General features: G+C 43.3%; 1 protein-coding gene across 1 annotated transcript; it reads left to right on the forward strand.

The window, feature by feature from the left end:
- The first annotated feature begins 728 nt into the window (after positions 1–728).
- Positions 729–16,373, forward strand: strn4 (striatin, calmodulin binding protein 4). Its single transcript, XM_035623177.2, has 18 exons — positions 729–1,222; positions 7,342–7,445; positions 7,619–7,695; positions 7,844–7,922; positions 8,057–8,242; positions 8,898–9,075; positions 9,196–9,352; positions 9,902–9,997; positions 10,376–10,494; positions 10,588–10,763; positions 10,896–10,943; positions 11,035–11,156; positions 11,254–11,421; positions 11,515–11,655; positions 11,796–11,894; positions 12,012–12,098; positions 12,625–12,813; positions 13,180–16,373. The coding sequence occupies exons 1-17, from the start codon at positions 905–907 to the stop codon at positions 12,792–12,794; spliced, it is 2,325 nt and encodes a 774-aa protein (XP_035479070.2). The 5' UTR covers positions 729–904; the 3' UTR covers positions 12,795–12,813; positions 13,180–16,373.
- Positions 16,374–16,668: the final 295 nt, after the last annotated feature.

Here is a 16,668-nt window from a genome sequence, read left to right on the forward strand (position 1 = left end):
ATCGAAAATATTTGACACAATTTCACACTCATGCATGGAGGGAAGATGGGATCAAGCGGATGTATATAGATAGTAAGATAGATGGTAACTTTATGTATCCCAAGCTAGGACATTCCGTTGTATCAGCAGCACGTTTCACACAGCACTCAAAATATATACAATATATACACAAACAAATGTAAAAATATACGAATTTGCAAAAATATAGAGATTAAGAATAATAAATATGCCTATGTTCGAACTACCTATAAATGTCACCACTTGTGTAGCTTGACAACATTCTAGTCGACCCTTGTTGTGGATATGCTTTTAGCGGACAGTTAAAACCGGAAACACACTTGTAGATCATCTCTGCTACCTTCACTGTCCTCAAATCACGTCTGCTCACAAAATGGCAGGAAATGAACTCCCCTAGCGACACACTCACTGTGTGTTACAGAAAACATGGCCCTTTATTTGTCACCCACGCCGGACATTCCCAACAGTAAGCACAAGGAAGGAGGAATGTAATCCGGGAAATACAAAATAAGAGTCTCACACAAAATGGTAACACTGCTTTTGAGTGATTGACTCTCAATCGCCACAGTTTGATGCTACACTGACAAAAAATATCAAGTAATAGTTTATATTGAATATGGCACATTGGTGAGCAAACAGGCCACGATGCTACAAAATATGAAAATCAGTCGTGATTTATTTTGAAAGTTTCAAAGCGGAAGTGTAGTGTTTTATCAACGGAATAGTAATTTTGGTCCGTGCGTGTGAGAAAAGGAAGAAAGGAGGGTGGTCTGTCGTGAAGTGTAGCTGGGTTGGAAGAAGGGTACGGGGTAGTTGTTTTTATTATTATTATTCGTAAGCTGCCCGTTTCCGCCTCCTTATCCTGGCGAAAGGTTAAACGGTGAAAATGGAGGCGGACAGATCCGGCGGAGGACCAAACCCGAACTCCGGAGGCGGCGGCGGCAGCAGCAGCGGAGCGGGGCGCAACCCAAACGGGCCCAAAGCAGCACCGGGCCAGGCGACATCTGCCGCGGCCACCGGGGCGATGGCAGCGGCGGCGGCAGCAGCGGCCGGTCTCATGCCCGGATCGTCGCAGCAGCCTCGGGAGCCGCAGGACGGGGACGCGGCAATGTCGCTTCCTGGGATCCTGCACTTCATCCAGTACGAGTGGGGACGCTTCCAGGCCGAGAAATACCGCTGGGAGGCGGAGAGAGACGAACTCAGGGTAAATGTGTTGATTATACAGCCCGCGTCTTTGCCGTTAACGCCGAATAGAGGCCAGCACGGATCTTGCAGGAGCTCACCCAGTGTTGCTTTGTGACAGTACACATGTCCCACGACCACCAGTCGGTTTCAGGATGACACAATGCTAACGTTGCATCCTATCTTATTGTAGTGGCCAGGGTCTATTATTACTGGACAGCGATGTAGGGACTCTGCCACCTCCAGCTGATGCTCAGTAAAAACAAACAAAAGACGAACTAGTTTTAAAACTATTTTCAGAAAGCATTATCTTGCCCTCTTTTTTAATTCAATTGCCATATAACCAATAACGTTCAACTGAAAATCAAGATATGATTTGAATCATGGCATCCTGAAAATCAAGACAGGTCATGTGGGTGTAGGTGTGGCTATACTCTTGCAGAGAGAATCTCAATTATATTCATGCAGGTATATGTCAAAGATATGACTGGACCAGACTACTTTAATTTATAACTATCGGTTATTTTTTATAACTCACAGGCACAAATCAAGGGATGTTGTGGTCCCAAGATCACAGCCGTGCCACACAGTTGTGAGTCTCCTGTTGTGATTGCAGCATTTGAGAGCGGTAGCTGTTGGCAGTTGTCAATGTGGTGTCCTTACTTAAGGAAATGCCGACGTATGATGAGGGCCAGTTTCAAGGAATTGCTTTTTTGGCAAGTGCTCAGTTTGACCTTTGAACAAATGCTTCTGCTCCCTGCATGCACACCAGACGGCTTGCAATGTTTAGTCCGAGTCACATCTCACTGCAAAATCCCTTCAGATGAAGTTCCCCCCGAGGCACGATCTAATCAGTAAAGATTGAGATTGTGTATGTGGAGGCGTTGCATGGACATCTACAATTATGAACTGTCTCACAGGTGGATGAGTCAGCGGTGTGATGTTTGAACATGTGTGAAATGTATGTAACGCGGTGCGATTTTTCAGTATCATTTAAGACTAAGGCTTATTGTGAATTCAAGTACCATCCCATCTACAGCCAAGCCATGAGTCCTCTCAAACAGCAGAAAACAGAGTCCTATGCAACGGTCCTATATGCATGTGTGTAACTGTGTGAGGCAGAGCATTGTGCTCAATCATCAAATTGTTCCAAGATGATAAGGTTAGGAAAACACATGCACAAATATGTGAACAGGTCACCTTTTCCTTCTTAAACCCACATGTAGTCTTCCTGTAAACTCAGTTTACTTTTAATTTGAATGAACTGTTTATGTTTTTTTGGAGTCCCTGTGCTCGACAAAACCACACAAAAAAAGAGATATCAGTGTCTCTCTGCTGTCCCTCTGCTTCTCACTTTGCCCCAACTCAAACCTATGTAGTTATAAATAGGAGCCTGATAAAATATGGATGAACAATAACAAACCGGCCGTGCGCTTTGCTTTTATAGGCGCATGTGGGGAAGAGTGGGAATGGAAGTCAGAAGCGGGCCATCGTCATACCCAACATGCCATTAGTGCTTGTTATGAAACTTTGACCTAGCTTACATTTTAACACCCACAGGCTGCAAGCCTCTGGCTTTTGTTGCCAGCATGCTCTCAACATGCCAGTTAGCATACACCCTGGCCCTTTCCTGTACAGTTAGCAACAAACTGTACATGTGTCCGTAGTAAAGTCTGCCCATTTGTCGCCTTTGATTGACACTTTATGACATTCATAAGACCGGTAAGGAAGCTGAACGCAAAATATGTCAGCAGCAGCGAAACCATCGCCAAAGTTTCACGAACTTAAACTCTATCTCACTGTGTCTGTTTGTGTGGCAGCGTGAAGGTCTGCATCTGTCTCTTTGAGACTGCGACACATGTGCTGTCTGTGAGTGTGTTTTTGCTGTTAAAGGCCACCTGTGGTGCTGTGTCTCCACTGACAAGCTAGGAATTAGGGCCCCTCCAGCTCTGGGCCAGGTGGGACGTCCTAGCAGGACCAAGGGACAGCAGCACAGGGAACAGGTGACGGTGGCATTGTCCTTCTGTCCTTCAGACACGGCATGGCGTCTGAACAATCCTGTAGTAATTGGCTTCTTACAATGATCTTCAATTTAATTTAATAGACAAACGGTCTGTGCTGCAGACATCGAATCAAGTCACCGCTCTCACTCTACAAGGAAAAGTGCTTTACATGTCCCTCTCCCTCATTTTAACGTGTCAGTAGTTGTGTAGAAAAGATTATTAGTGACCCTGATGACATCACTTCCTGCTGAGTGTGGCCCATGGGGCTGCTGGGTACACATCTCTAATTAATAACTCTCGCTCTCAGCAATTACACAGCCATATGAGATCCATATGTACTCCATTGTTACCGTGTTTTCCTCCCGCCCACACAGCACTCCTGTAACATGTGCTTTTTATTTTAACTTTAATCTTCCTCTGTATAATTCTCACTGCATTGTTGCATCTCAGTATTGTACACACACACACACACACATACACACACTTCAAAGCACACTGTCCCAGAAAAGTTCATTGCTCTACTTGTTGGCTCCTGGATTCTCTCATGGGGATGAAGGGATGAGAAGATGGAGGGTGGCCAGTGGAGGAGAAAAGCTGCCCTTGACCCTGTTCTGCAGCTAGCACAGTGCGACCGACAGAAGAGGCTAAATATTCCATGCTACAACAAACTCTGGGAAGGTCAATGGCAGTAGGCCATGTGAAGGGGAGCCCATCCACAAGAAAGGGAGATCAGATGGCACGACAGGTATGCCTGCAACACCTGTAATAGCTGGTGAATGGGCCTTGTCCCACTTCTGTTGTCCTGGGCCGAACACACAGTGAAAACAAAAACGTCCCAGTCTGAACCAGGCAAAGGACAGAATAACAAGCCAGTGAACGTTGAAAACTGCACAAGTGACAATCTCCTCAATTAACAGCCTTAGACTAATGAAACAGTTGTTATTTTACCGACACAGGAAGCTCCTTTTGTTCTTGTCCCACAGACAGCTGACATGTGCCATTGTAATTTAATCCATCATATATTTCCCCACTGAACCCTGTTTCCCTGCCACTCTTGTAGAGGCATACCGTGGAAAAGAAGAACAACTAAAACAAGGTCAAAGGTGTTTTGGCTACCGCTATGTATCAGAAGGAACCAGTTCTAACAGTGTGCGTTGTCATGTGAACATTTGGATGGATGATTGTATACACATGCAGCCTCATCTCTTATCTTGGCCAACAAAAGCAGTGTCAGTGATTTTAGGTTTTGGCCACTAGTGGGAACCTGTCCTTCTAGGAACACAACAGGACACATGTCTGCATCACAGGGGCGTGATGGTTATCTCTGTGTGTGTGAGCAGGTTGTAGCTCGTCTGTGTTTGTGTGTGTGTGTAGGAGTATAAATGCATGCCCTGCCCCGTAAGGGTGACGTCAACACATTCCACTTAGAGGTAGAAATTATGAAACACTTTTGGGATTTTTGCTCAGGACTAGGCTTTGTTTTTTTTGTTTCTGTTTTTTATGCCAAGTGACTGCATTGCTGTTTACTTAACAAAATTAAGACTACATGAGAACCACTGATCTGCATGCTAGGACAAGATTATATATATACTGCTAAAAAAGGGAAGGGAACATATATACATGGGACGCCATCTGCCGATAACAAACAAATTATTTAGAAAATACTTTATGATCTACATTGTATAATTTGTTGAGAATAAAATGACGTAACGATGGTCAATGGAAACCAAAACCATGAACCAATTGAGGGGTCGGATTCAAAAATCACACCAAAAATCAAAGTAAAACATTTAAATCACAGGCTGATCCAACTGATAATGTACTCAGTAGTGTGTATGCCCCCCTGTGCCTGTATGCACTGTCAACGTCTGGACATGCTCCTGATGAGTCGGCAGATTTTGTCCTGTGAGATCGCCTCCCAGACCTGGATCAGGGCATCAGTGAGCTCCTGGACAGTCTGCTGCAGTACTTGGCGGCGTCAGACGCACGGATACATAACATGATGCCTTCGTCATTCAGGAACTGCCTTCATTCTCTGGCCATATGAAGCCAGTCAATCGCACTGAGAGAGAAACGAGAGAGCAATTGTCTGTGGCCACCACATGCAACACCATTCCCTTTCTGGGGGTTGTCTTGCTTTTGCCCCTCCATTGCACCTGTTGTCACTTTCAGTTGCACCAGCAAGTGAAATGGACACTCAATCACAGAATGATATCACTGAAGTTTAACTGACTTGGGTTTATACTGTGATGAAGTATTCTCTTCATTTTTTTTAAGCAGTGTATATTTTAGAAGATGTTTTTTAATGTAAGCTTTGATGCATATAATGTACATGCTGTTTTCTGATATGGATACCTCTGATACCTCCCACACAACACAGCTCGCACAGCAGCTCAGCTCTGCTTGTTTTATATTTGAGCATGTTAATGTTTTATGTTTGATTATGTCAGACTGGAACATGCATTTCTGCCACTGTGATATATACAAATACATTATTGCATCTACCTTTATGAAAAAACACAACACACTACACCATCACTACTTGTTTGAAAATTTAAATAATCTGCTCCATAAATCCTGTAGCAGCAACCCCCTCCTGAACCACGTAACCACAGCAAATTATACTATAATGATAAGTCCAAGGAGATATGTTTGTGTTTTCTCTTCCCAGCTTGTTAAACGAAAATCTTCCTTTTCAACATGTCCCGTCATTTCTTCGCACACATGGTCCGTTAATTCATTAGTTACTTTACAAATTTGAATGGGCTTGGATAAATTACAAGAACTGGACTAGTCCTCTTAGCGTAGGACCAAGTATAAACCACAAAGTTCTCTGTATTTCACAACCTCTTAGATCATGTCTGCAGTGTTGACATGCTGGTTTTGACAATTATCTCCAAAACTCTCAGTTAAGCATATAAAATCACATCGCCTTAATCAGGATTACTCAGCAGCAGTGGCAGTAGTAAGGTTTGCTTGGCAGATTATCCTGTGTTCCCCTAGCTCTCCTAGCTGATTACATGACTGTGTGTGCGTCTGTGTCTGTGTGCGTTTGCACTTTCCTGGGTGATTGACTATCCTTTCAAGTGGACCGAGTGCCTGCCCCATGAGATAGTGTTTTTAGACTGTTCCAGTTTTACAGAATTGCGTATGCGTGTGGGAGCAGCAGACTCGTGGACTCGAACAGGAGCGGTGCACGGGACAAATGGACTGTAAAACAAGCAGCGTTAATGCTCCAGCACCCTTTGGCACAGGGAGGAGGAGAGAGTGGATATACAAAACTAATTTGTGTCCACTATCACCTTCATGCAAATCCTCAGAGAAGAAACAGAGTTGGGCCTATTTTTTTAACCTACTTAAAAATTGTTTATTTTTCCACTGGGGCATAATTCTCCTCTAACCGACAGAGGGCAGGATGTTTGCTTCCTGGGTTTTTGTTGCTCAAAAATTCCTCACTGCGAGGCATCACCTGGTGAAAATCACAACATGCTTGAAACCTGTGTAAAACAATCTTTCTTATCCACTCCAGCAGCCCTTTCACAATTTAAATCAAGTCTTGCCATCTGAGAGAACCTCTCCAGGGATCCCCTGTGCATTTTCCTATTATCATTTTTTGTCATCTCACAAAGCCTCTTCATTGTTTGACAAATGGGCAAGAATGGGCAGTGGCCATCTCTTTCCCCCAAGGTAAGAATTTGATCAGCTTTATCGGTGAGGAAGGAAACGGATGTGAAAAGAGAAAGGAAGCACACAAAGGAAGGATGTGTCTTAAAAGAGGGTATTTGAATTTGGCTGCTCTGTGTCTTGTTTTCCCTCTTCTGCAGATGCACAGTGAGGCCTCGGTTAGGAGAAGTTAAAAATAAGAGCCCTGTTCCACAACCCTCTACTTACTGCTCTGGGTTCTCAGAAGTCATGGTTGCAATGCTCGGTCACATCAAACTTTTTTTCTCTTGAACTCATTGTCTCTCCTTGTGAGCTCCGTCGATGTCACATGCTTTGCTCTGTACTCGTTACCTTCAAATTGGCCAGTACAGAATTATAGTGTGAATCTAAATCGATTTGCCATTTATATATGCTTATGTATGAAATAATTTTTCTTTGAAGGTGTGTTCCTAACCATCCTGTGTGTGTGTTTCAGGCTCAGGTGGCGTTCCTACAGGGTGAGAGGAAAGGGCAGGAGAATATGAAACAGGACCTGGTGAGGCGGATCAAAATGCTGGAGTATGCCCTCAAACAAGAGAGGTACGACAAATGTCAGGAAACTCCCTCTTTCTGTTTCTGTCTCTTCGCATCTGTTATCCATTCAACCAGCCACCCTCATGGTTTGCATGCTTCAGGTGCAGTGATAGTGACAGATTTCCCTCTTGTGTTTTGCTTCTAATGCCGCCCTCGTGTGGTCTCTTGTGTGGTTGCAGGGCTAAGCACCAGAAGCTGAAGACAGGAAATGACCTGAGTCCTGGAGACAAGAAACCAGAGACAGAGGCAGACCAACGTATGTTTAACCTAACTTGTGTGCTCTGGTATTTGAAAATGCTATATTATCTGCTGCTCTTACATCTCTCTCTGCTGAAAATGTTCTGCTTTTCTCTTATTCTGCTCCTGCCCTGCTGTTGCGTCACTACTACATCTATTTTCTGTAGTTCCCAATGGGCCGGCTGAGTCAGACTCCGAGCCAGGCAATCAGATGTCGTGGAAGGAGGGACGTCAGCTACTACGCAAGTAAGATTTATCCGTCACCGGCTCCTTTTATCTTTAGCACCATACCAATATGTTCAATCAGTGCTTGAACTTCTGATCCAGTCAAGAGGGACTCGCTTATATGGGTGTACTTTTTTTTATTACTGTGAATGTAGATATCTGGAGGAAGTAGGTTATTCAGACACTATCCTGGACATGCGGTCAAAGCGTGTGCGCTCCCTGCTCGGGCGAAGCAGCCCCGAGGCTAACGGACCCCCACCAAGTGAAACCTGCCCAGAGCCTGAGCCCAGAGCCGGTGCGGAGTCGTTGTTGGTCAGACAGATTGAAGAACAAATCAAGAGGTGAGACTGTGGAAGTAGACACACTGTCTGATGAATCAGATTTTTTTTTCTTCTTAACATCATGCGGATGTTATCTGATCTTAAAATTCTGTGGCCAAATATCGATGCTTTGACTCTTTCACCACCCTTTATAAGATGTGGCCAAATTTAGTCATCATGATTTTCTATTTACAGAAATGACTTGGTATGATGATCTGTGTAAATTTCTTTCTTTCTTTCTTTTGGCAATTAATCAATATAATACAAAAAACGAATCACACATTGCGCATGTACATCATATGAAGGCAGGTGCTTATGACATTGAGCTACAAGAACATTGAGTTAGATGATAATGGCACCAACAACAACAACAACATTGATAATACTAGTAAATACAGAAAAAAGCATTACATTTGTAAGTATATATTTATTGGGAACATAAGTTTATTTATCCCCATCTTCTGGAAAAAGTCTAAGGACCTATGGGTAGTCCATGAAAGGTGACCATTATCTATGTGAATTTAAAGTTTGTTTGCACACACCATTGTACAGAGACCATAAATAAACCCTCTGACAATAAGTGCTTACTCAAAGCAGGGTTGAGTTTGTCCTCATCTTTACCATGTGCGACGGTCGTGACGCAACATCTGTTCAATTTAACACGGACTGTTTACAGGAATGCAGGCAAGGAGAGCTCTAAGGAACATATGGGTGGCTCGGTGCTGGATAAGATCCCCTTCCTGCACGGCTGTGAGGATGATGATGAAGACGACAGTGACGAGGAAGATGAATTCCAAGGCATGGCCACTGATTGTATTGATGGGCCGCGCAAGAACAAAAAACCACGAGTAAAGGTATGACCAGTGAGAAATTGCATTAGGCAGAATTGACTGACAAACTATAAACTTTAAACTACATCCATGACTTAATGATCATATACTTAACCACGTTCTCTGCTCTGTCCTCATGTCAAGATGGCTACAGAGCCCATGACCACAGACCTGGACCCAGAGGATGAGGAAGACGAAGATGACTCAGAAGACGCCCTTGGAGAATTCGACTTCCTGGGCTCGGGGGAGGATGGGGAGGGGGCGGGAGAGGCCCGGATCTCGGGGGACGGACGGGAGCTAGGTACGCTGTTGCCATAGCAACATCACCAGCACCAGCACTGCCAGAATCACTGCCACCAGTGTATTTGTCCTCTTTTGCCCTCCTCCCTCCCCATGCTCACCTTTTTATCTTTTACTCCTCATTGTGTCTTGGCATCTCTTCTTGTCAATAAAACCAGCTTCTTTTCCCAACCACCTGTCTCTCTGTCCTGTTTCACAAGCTGTCAGGCTGTGACTCTTTAGAGCTATGTTGCTGTCACCTCTGTCTGTAGATGTACTTCCTGTGGTCTGGGGGTCATTTCACAGGTTTTCCACGCATGCTGCCTTCTCTTTTTATGTGTCCACATTTCATTCTTTGAGTCATATTGACACTGAAGCCCTGAACTTTTATTTATTCCATCCTTTTATAAAAAAATGAGCTGTAAAACTTTATTTAAAGAATGAAGTCTATCTATTTGCCACAGTCTACATTTGTCTGGCTCTCATCTGTCAATCTGTTGGCCTCTCCGTCCTTCTTCCGCCTCTCTGCATGACTGGATGTTTTGTGTCTCTCTCCTCTTGCCGGGTTCAGAGAACCGCAGGAACAAGTTACAAGGCATGATGTCGGACTTCCCCCCTAAACCTACCCCGCCCCCTTCTGTATCAGGACAGGCTCGCTCCGGTGAAGGTAAGAATTCCCCACCAAATATGCCCCATAGCAAACCATAGACCGTCATCTCCCAAGTATTCTTCCTCAGCCTCCCCAGTATCCCACATGCATGAGAGTAGCTTAGACTCTCAATCTTAAATTTAGAAGCTGTCTTGCCTCAGTTTTGTTCCATTTCCAAGCCTGCGTAGGGGTACTTTTACAAAGTTTCTCCAAAATCTATAAATATTTTCCTCTGGCACACAATGTGGGAGTAAGGCAACAGGATGAATGGACGCTTGCATCAGAGATCTGAGATGATTTGCTGTATTTTACAGTTATCGCCGTCTGTATTCCTTGGGTCATGACACTTAGTGAAGATGAAGTATTATTTTATGCTTTTCCACCTCCAACCTGCAGGTGGCGCCCTTGGTTTCTCCTCTGATGTCTTCATCATGGATGCTGTAGGAGGAGGGGACATGAACCTCGGTGAATTGGCTGATCTCACTGTTGCCAATGACAACGATCTCTCCATGGATGTAATTAAACATCTGGTCAATACACAGAATTTAATCTGGCCGATATTTGCACACTCACAATATGTTAACGTTCACTCTACTTAAATATATCAGATGCAGGATAACCGAGAGGAGTTTAAGAAGACGTGGAATCCCCGTTTCACACTACGCAGCCACTTTGATGCCATCCGCGCTTTGACCTTTCACCCCAGCCAAGCAGTGCTGCTCACAGCCTCTGAGGACGGAACACTAAAACTATGGAACCTCAACAAGGCCATGCACTCTAAAAAGTAAGGAGCCCGACTAGATCTACAGGGAGTTCCAGGAAATCACGGAATTCAGTAATAGGATGCACAAATGTAAAATGAAACAAAAAAAAATTAAACTATGAAGCAAACTTAAAAGACTGTTTCCGTCCACAGGAACGCAGCTCTGGATGTTGAGCCCATCTATACATTCAGAGCGCACAGGTGAGTTGAGACACACAAAATGTACACCTTGTTCACAAAGCTGTCACTGACACACACAGACGCAGTGTAACCACTCATCTGTTTTGTCCAGTGGAGCTGTTCTGTCACTGACCATGGATGAGGACGGAGAATCCTGCTACAGCGGAGGTCTAGATGGAAGCGTCCGGTGTTGGAAGATGCCAGATCTCAATGTGGATCCTTATGATAACTATGGTCAGTCATTCCCAACTCGCTATTTGTAAATCATGAAGTAAAAATGATATCCCTTTTTTGTGTCAAGTATATGACACGTTTTTTTTGTTGCATCCAGATCCTGGCATTGAGAGCAGTGCACTAGCCGGCCACGAGGACAGTGTCTGGGGTCTGACTTACTCGGCAGTACACCATCGTCTTGCCTCATGCTCAGCTGATGGCACCATTCGCATCTGGGACCCTCAGAACTCGGCTCCCTGCCTGTCTGTCTTCAATAAGGAGAGAGGTAGACATCTGTGCTGAGTGTGTACATTCATGTTTTTTACCTTTTGTATCGTGTCCATGTGCCACAACTTCCTCTTCTTCTGTCTTTTGTCAGAGCACGGAACACCCACCTCAGTGGCCTTTGTGGCTACTGACCCCAACCAGGTGGTGGCTTCATTTGACGGTGGTGAGACGTTGCTCTACGACCTCAACACGGAGCAGAGCATCACCGGGCTAGAGACACAGACCAAGGATGGTATGTTTAGATCGCCATACCCAAGGTTTAACCGTCAACTTTCCAACACTAGTAATTTCGGAAACAAGATAAAAAATTATGATTGGATGAATAGATAGAGCAGATTGGATTAAAATGTAGTGGTTTGTCTTGTTTTGCAGGCAGTGAGTTGATCAACAGAGTGGTCAGTCATCCATCTGAGCCTGTCTCCATCACTGCACATGAGAACCGCACCATCCGCTTCCTGGACAATAAGTCAGGTATCTGCAGGGGGTGTTTTATTTCTACTGCTCCTCTGTTCCTCTGTTTCCTCTGTAGACTTACTTTTTAAGGGATGTGAAGGCATCTAAATAAACTGACTTTGTGTGTTTGTGCAGGTAAAGTTGTCCATTCTATGGTGGCTCACCTGGATGCTGTCACCTGTCTTACTACAGACCCAAAAGGCACTTACCTCATCTCTGGCAGTGAGTACCCCTCAGCTTCACACTGACCTTATTTATCAGAGCATCTTAGAAACTGGCTTCTTTTAGGATATAGACAGTCTACATCATTAAAGAAAAATATTGTAAATTATTTATTCCCCACTCCTATGTACACTGTGATCAAGAGCTTCTGTTTTCGTATATCATTTTTATAACCAGAGATTTAAAAAAAAGAAGGTATATTCTGTATACAAGTGGGTACTTTTCATTGTTTCTATTAATTTATTTATGAATGGGTAATAGCAATTTAGAAAAGAAGGATGATAATACAGTGTTCTTAGCAGAAATCAGAACAAGTTTATTTATACCATCAAAATAATAAAAATGCAAAAGGAGGTTTAGACAATCAAAGACCCTCTGTACCATCCACAGTCTTGGCTAAAGTTGCAGTGTAATGCATTGCAGAAGATGCTTTATATTAAGTGTAGAATGTTAAACAATCCATTGTACTCAACAGTGATCTTTGCCCTTTGTTTCCTTGTTTCCACCCTCTCTCCGCCCCCTGCAGGCCACGACTGCTCGGTGCGCCTGTGGATGCTGGACAACAGGACCTGTGTGCAGGAGATCACAGCCCACAGGAAGAAGCACGACGAGGCCATTCATGATGTGGCCTTCCACTCTTCCCAGCCGTTCATCGCCAGCGCCGGCGCAGATGCACTTGCCAAGATCTTTGTCTGACAGCACTGTTGTCATTCTGGTAAGACGGGGGGAGGGTGTGGAGGGGTGCAAGACAAGGACAACAGTAGGACACAGAGGGTGGGAAATGTGAGAAGCAGACCAGTGTGAGCTGTGATACATGAATTCTACCTAATAAAGATTAGTTTTAGTCACAGTTAGTAAAACTTAGCATGTTGAAAATAAATCTTTATAATGTCTGTGGGTTGGTTTTTTTCCTATATTTTTGATTTTAATTATTTTATTTTGTTGAATTTTTTAACAAATTAAAATGATCAAATGAGAGATGTTTAAGTTACACGAGACCCTAATATCTTTTGCTTTTGTTTCATGCAGCTCTGATCGTCTGTTAGTCTAATTTTGTTTACCTCTTTTTTTCTGCCCGTAGATTCCCACAACCACAACTGGGCCAACAGAGGCTGAAGGCTACAGTGGACACATTTCACCTGCTTACACACACTCACACAAACACACACTCACACACTTACACACACTTGTCCTGCACCCCTACGGCTGGGTCATCGACACAGGACGTTGCCTCCCCTTGATTCCTCACTGTCCCTCTGATGCCTCAGTGACTTCTTGTAATACTAATCACACTTCTTTTTTTATAAATTTAACTGCTCCGTTTTCAAATAATCATGTCTGGAGTGACATTTTTCTACACTACAAAATTCAGCTCTTGCTTCCTTTTTTTCCCCCAGTCTGCCAATGGCTATTACAAAGGGCCATGCTTGAACTGATACATGTCATAGAGAACCACAGAGGATCCCTCATGCTGCACAGTACACACAGCGCACAAATTCACTGTTGCATTTCATGTTTTTTTTAAATAGCTAAAAAAATTGGTTGATTCGGTGTAAAACGGTAACTGACCCCAATGTTGGCAAAAAACACCCGACCAACCTCTGTATTGGGAATCAAATGTATTACATTCCAAAGACTCCAGGGGTTGTGTGTGTGTGTGTGTGTGTGTGTGTGTGTGAGAGTGTGTGTGTGTGTGTGCGAGCTTTTGGGATAGGAGAATGTTTAACATAGTCGTGTGTGGTCTGAGGAGGCACTAGACAGTCGTTAACCAGTGATGAACAGATAGCTTTAATTTAAACTTTATCGCCAAGACACCAAGTCTCATTGTATGTCTGAGTATTGTAGTGTCCCCATGATTCTGCTTAGTATTGTGTGTGAGAGATAAAATGGCACTCTACAAGATAAATGTACATATTCACACAATCATGGTCCATTTCTACAGATGTACAGTTTGAATTTGACTCTGCAGATGGATGTTGCTACGGCATGTCAACCAGCTAAAGATCGAAATCATGAGGGCAAAGTTAAAGTCTGTAGACTCCAGGGGTGTGTGAGGCCAGTTTGTACGCTTTCCACAATAGATGCAGATTGTGTAGTTTGCCGCTTTTTACTGTACAGAAGAGTGTGTGAGTGTGATTGTATGTGCACTAGTTAAATCACGGTGCTATGAAAGACTTCGTCAGTCTGGAGTCAGAATCAGGGACCTGTTTTTGTGTGTGTGTGTGTGTGTGTGTGTGTGTGTGTGTGTGTGTGTGTGTGTGTGTGTGTGTGTGTGTGTGTGTGTGTGTGTGTGTGTGTGTGTGTGTGTGTGTGTGTGTGTGTGTGTGTGTGTGTGTGTGTGTGTGTGTGTGAGCGAGCGTGAAAAAGAGAGGCCGTGTTTCTCACTCGTCGGGCTAAAGATGTACATCGAGTGAATTGACCTCATGTCATAGTTGCATCATTTCACTAACTGTGGTCACATTTCAGAATTAACAGTCACCGTAAATGTTTCTCGTTAGAGGGGTGTGAATAATGTCGACGTTGATGGGTTGGTTCAGGCCCGAGGGCTGTACAGAGCTGATGATAATAATTATATTACAGTCAGGACCACGTGGACAGAAACGGTTTCCTCAGGTGAGAGCTGTTCATTTTTTTTTTTTTTAAATTCAAGTTGGTGCCAGTTTGTCGGCACAAGACTTGTATTTATTCAGGCTTTCGGGAAAAAAAGCTTCACCACCAGTTGTGTGTTTTGGGTTCCCTCGTCTATGTTGACGTGCATCAGTCGCACAGTAGCACATTACCCAGAGAGCTTATGATGTGAAGCTGGTCTCTCTCTGACGGGGCATGCTGGGAGAAATCGCTCCAAAAAAGAAGGGGAGGGGGCATTTTAAATTCAACCACTTTTGTCTGAAAGGTAAAAAGAAAGTATTGATTTAAGATGTGTGGGTGTAAGGAACATGATTCAGCAGCCTGGCTGATCCATTTAAGTTGTGCTATTTTGAAAATAGCCCACAGGACATTTGTCCGTAATGTAGAACAATTGCCCCTCGGAGACGCATCACATCTGTCTCTGTCTCTGTCCTGCATATGTTCTGACAGCTGCAGGACATTTTCTTGATGTAGAAGTTTCCCCCTTAACACCTGAACTGACTTCAACTCACTTTGACTGGTTATGTTAATCTATTACCTCAAGTGGACTGATACAATCTGGTGTTAAATCAGTTGTCTAAGGGGCAACCCCACCCCCTCCTCTTCAAGATTACAGGGTCACACTAGGGGTCAGATGTCAGATCTAAATGTTCAATGTAGCCTGGAGGAAAACACTCCTCTCCTAATCACTGGGGACACTACCATTTATAGCTCAGATTTCTTTTTGTCTCAAAACAGGGAGGAAATTAGACATGATGTTATTCCACCAGGTTCAGCGACATTACTATACAGCTACTGGGTACAATGTCCTGTTACCACATTGAACTACTACTTGGCTCCATGTTGCACTACATCTAATGGTGTATGCTGTTGCTCAAAGACCGGGTGCAGAGATGATGCTTTGCTGGTTTTTCCAATACAATCTAAATACAAGTCGTGGAAGCTGCTGTCGTGTCACAGTTTTTTTCATTGTGACAGTAATTGATGTTTTTTTTCTTCCACCCACTCTGAGCTACTGTGTCCCCACTTAGAATTAAGACAAATCAGTATGACACATCAAAAAAAAGAAAAGAAAAAAGAAATTGAAAAGGAGGTTGAGAATGATGACTAGAGATGCCATTGTGTGCTGTAAATGTCCATCATTTCCCTGTGTTCTCTCTTGCATTTCTTTTCTTTGATTCTGAATATGATTATTAAGATGTAAGAATACTGTAGTATCATGAGTGAACCATTCTTCCTTGCTAGGCATAGAACTTGCTTGTGATTGATAATGGCAATGTATAACTTGTAAAAAAGCAAAATCGATTAAAAAAACTTGAAAAATCAAGAAAAATAAGTTTAAAAAAAACAAACGACAAAACTGTTTCCAGTCAGAGGCCAAGGTAAAGGACTCTAATTTCTTTGTTTTTATTTTTTTAATAGCAATTTATCACTGTGTGATATTTTGTACATCATATTAAGCTGTATTCAAACTATTTCCTCTAACTACAAGGGATAAGAGACCTGCTTTTTATTAATTTTGTTTTATTATATATTTTTGAACTGCATTCTAGCTTGTATCAAATGACTTTTCTCTTTTTTTGTTTACGGGTCCCTTGTTGTATGTCATTAAGGAAGAAAAAAAAAGAAAGATTTTTGTACAGTGAATTGAGAGTTGTGTTCTGTTTTGTGTTGTCTTTCTTGCCTCCTTGCAATTTACAACCAGAAGCATGAAGGTATCGTCCCTCATATTAGGTAACTATTGTAGAATTACCCTAATGGAACATAACTGATTCATGCAGGCATCCAAAATGACATTTAGAAACTGACACTAATAAACACAACACTTTTTTGACTGTCTGGTTTAGATATAGAAAACCCCTTCTATGTTTGTGTTTTGTTTGGCCCATGGCTTCAGGGCCAGTGTTGGCCAACATACGAATAGCGAACTTACAAAACTCAC

The sequence above is a fragment of the Scophthalmus maximus genome, chromosome 11, assembly GCF_022379125.1.
Source record: "Scophthalmus maximus strain ysfricsl-2021 chromosome 11, ASM2237912v1, whole genome shotgun sequence".
NCBI classification, from domain to species: domain Eukaryota; kingdom Metazoa; phylum Chordata; class Actinopteri; order Pleuronectiformes; family Scophthalmidae; genus Scophthalmus; species Scophthalmus maximus.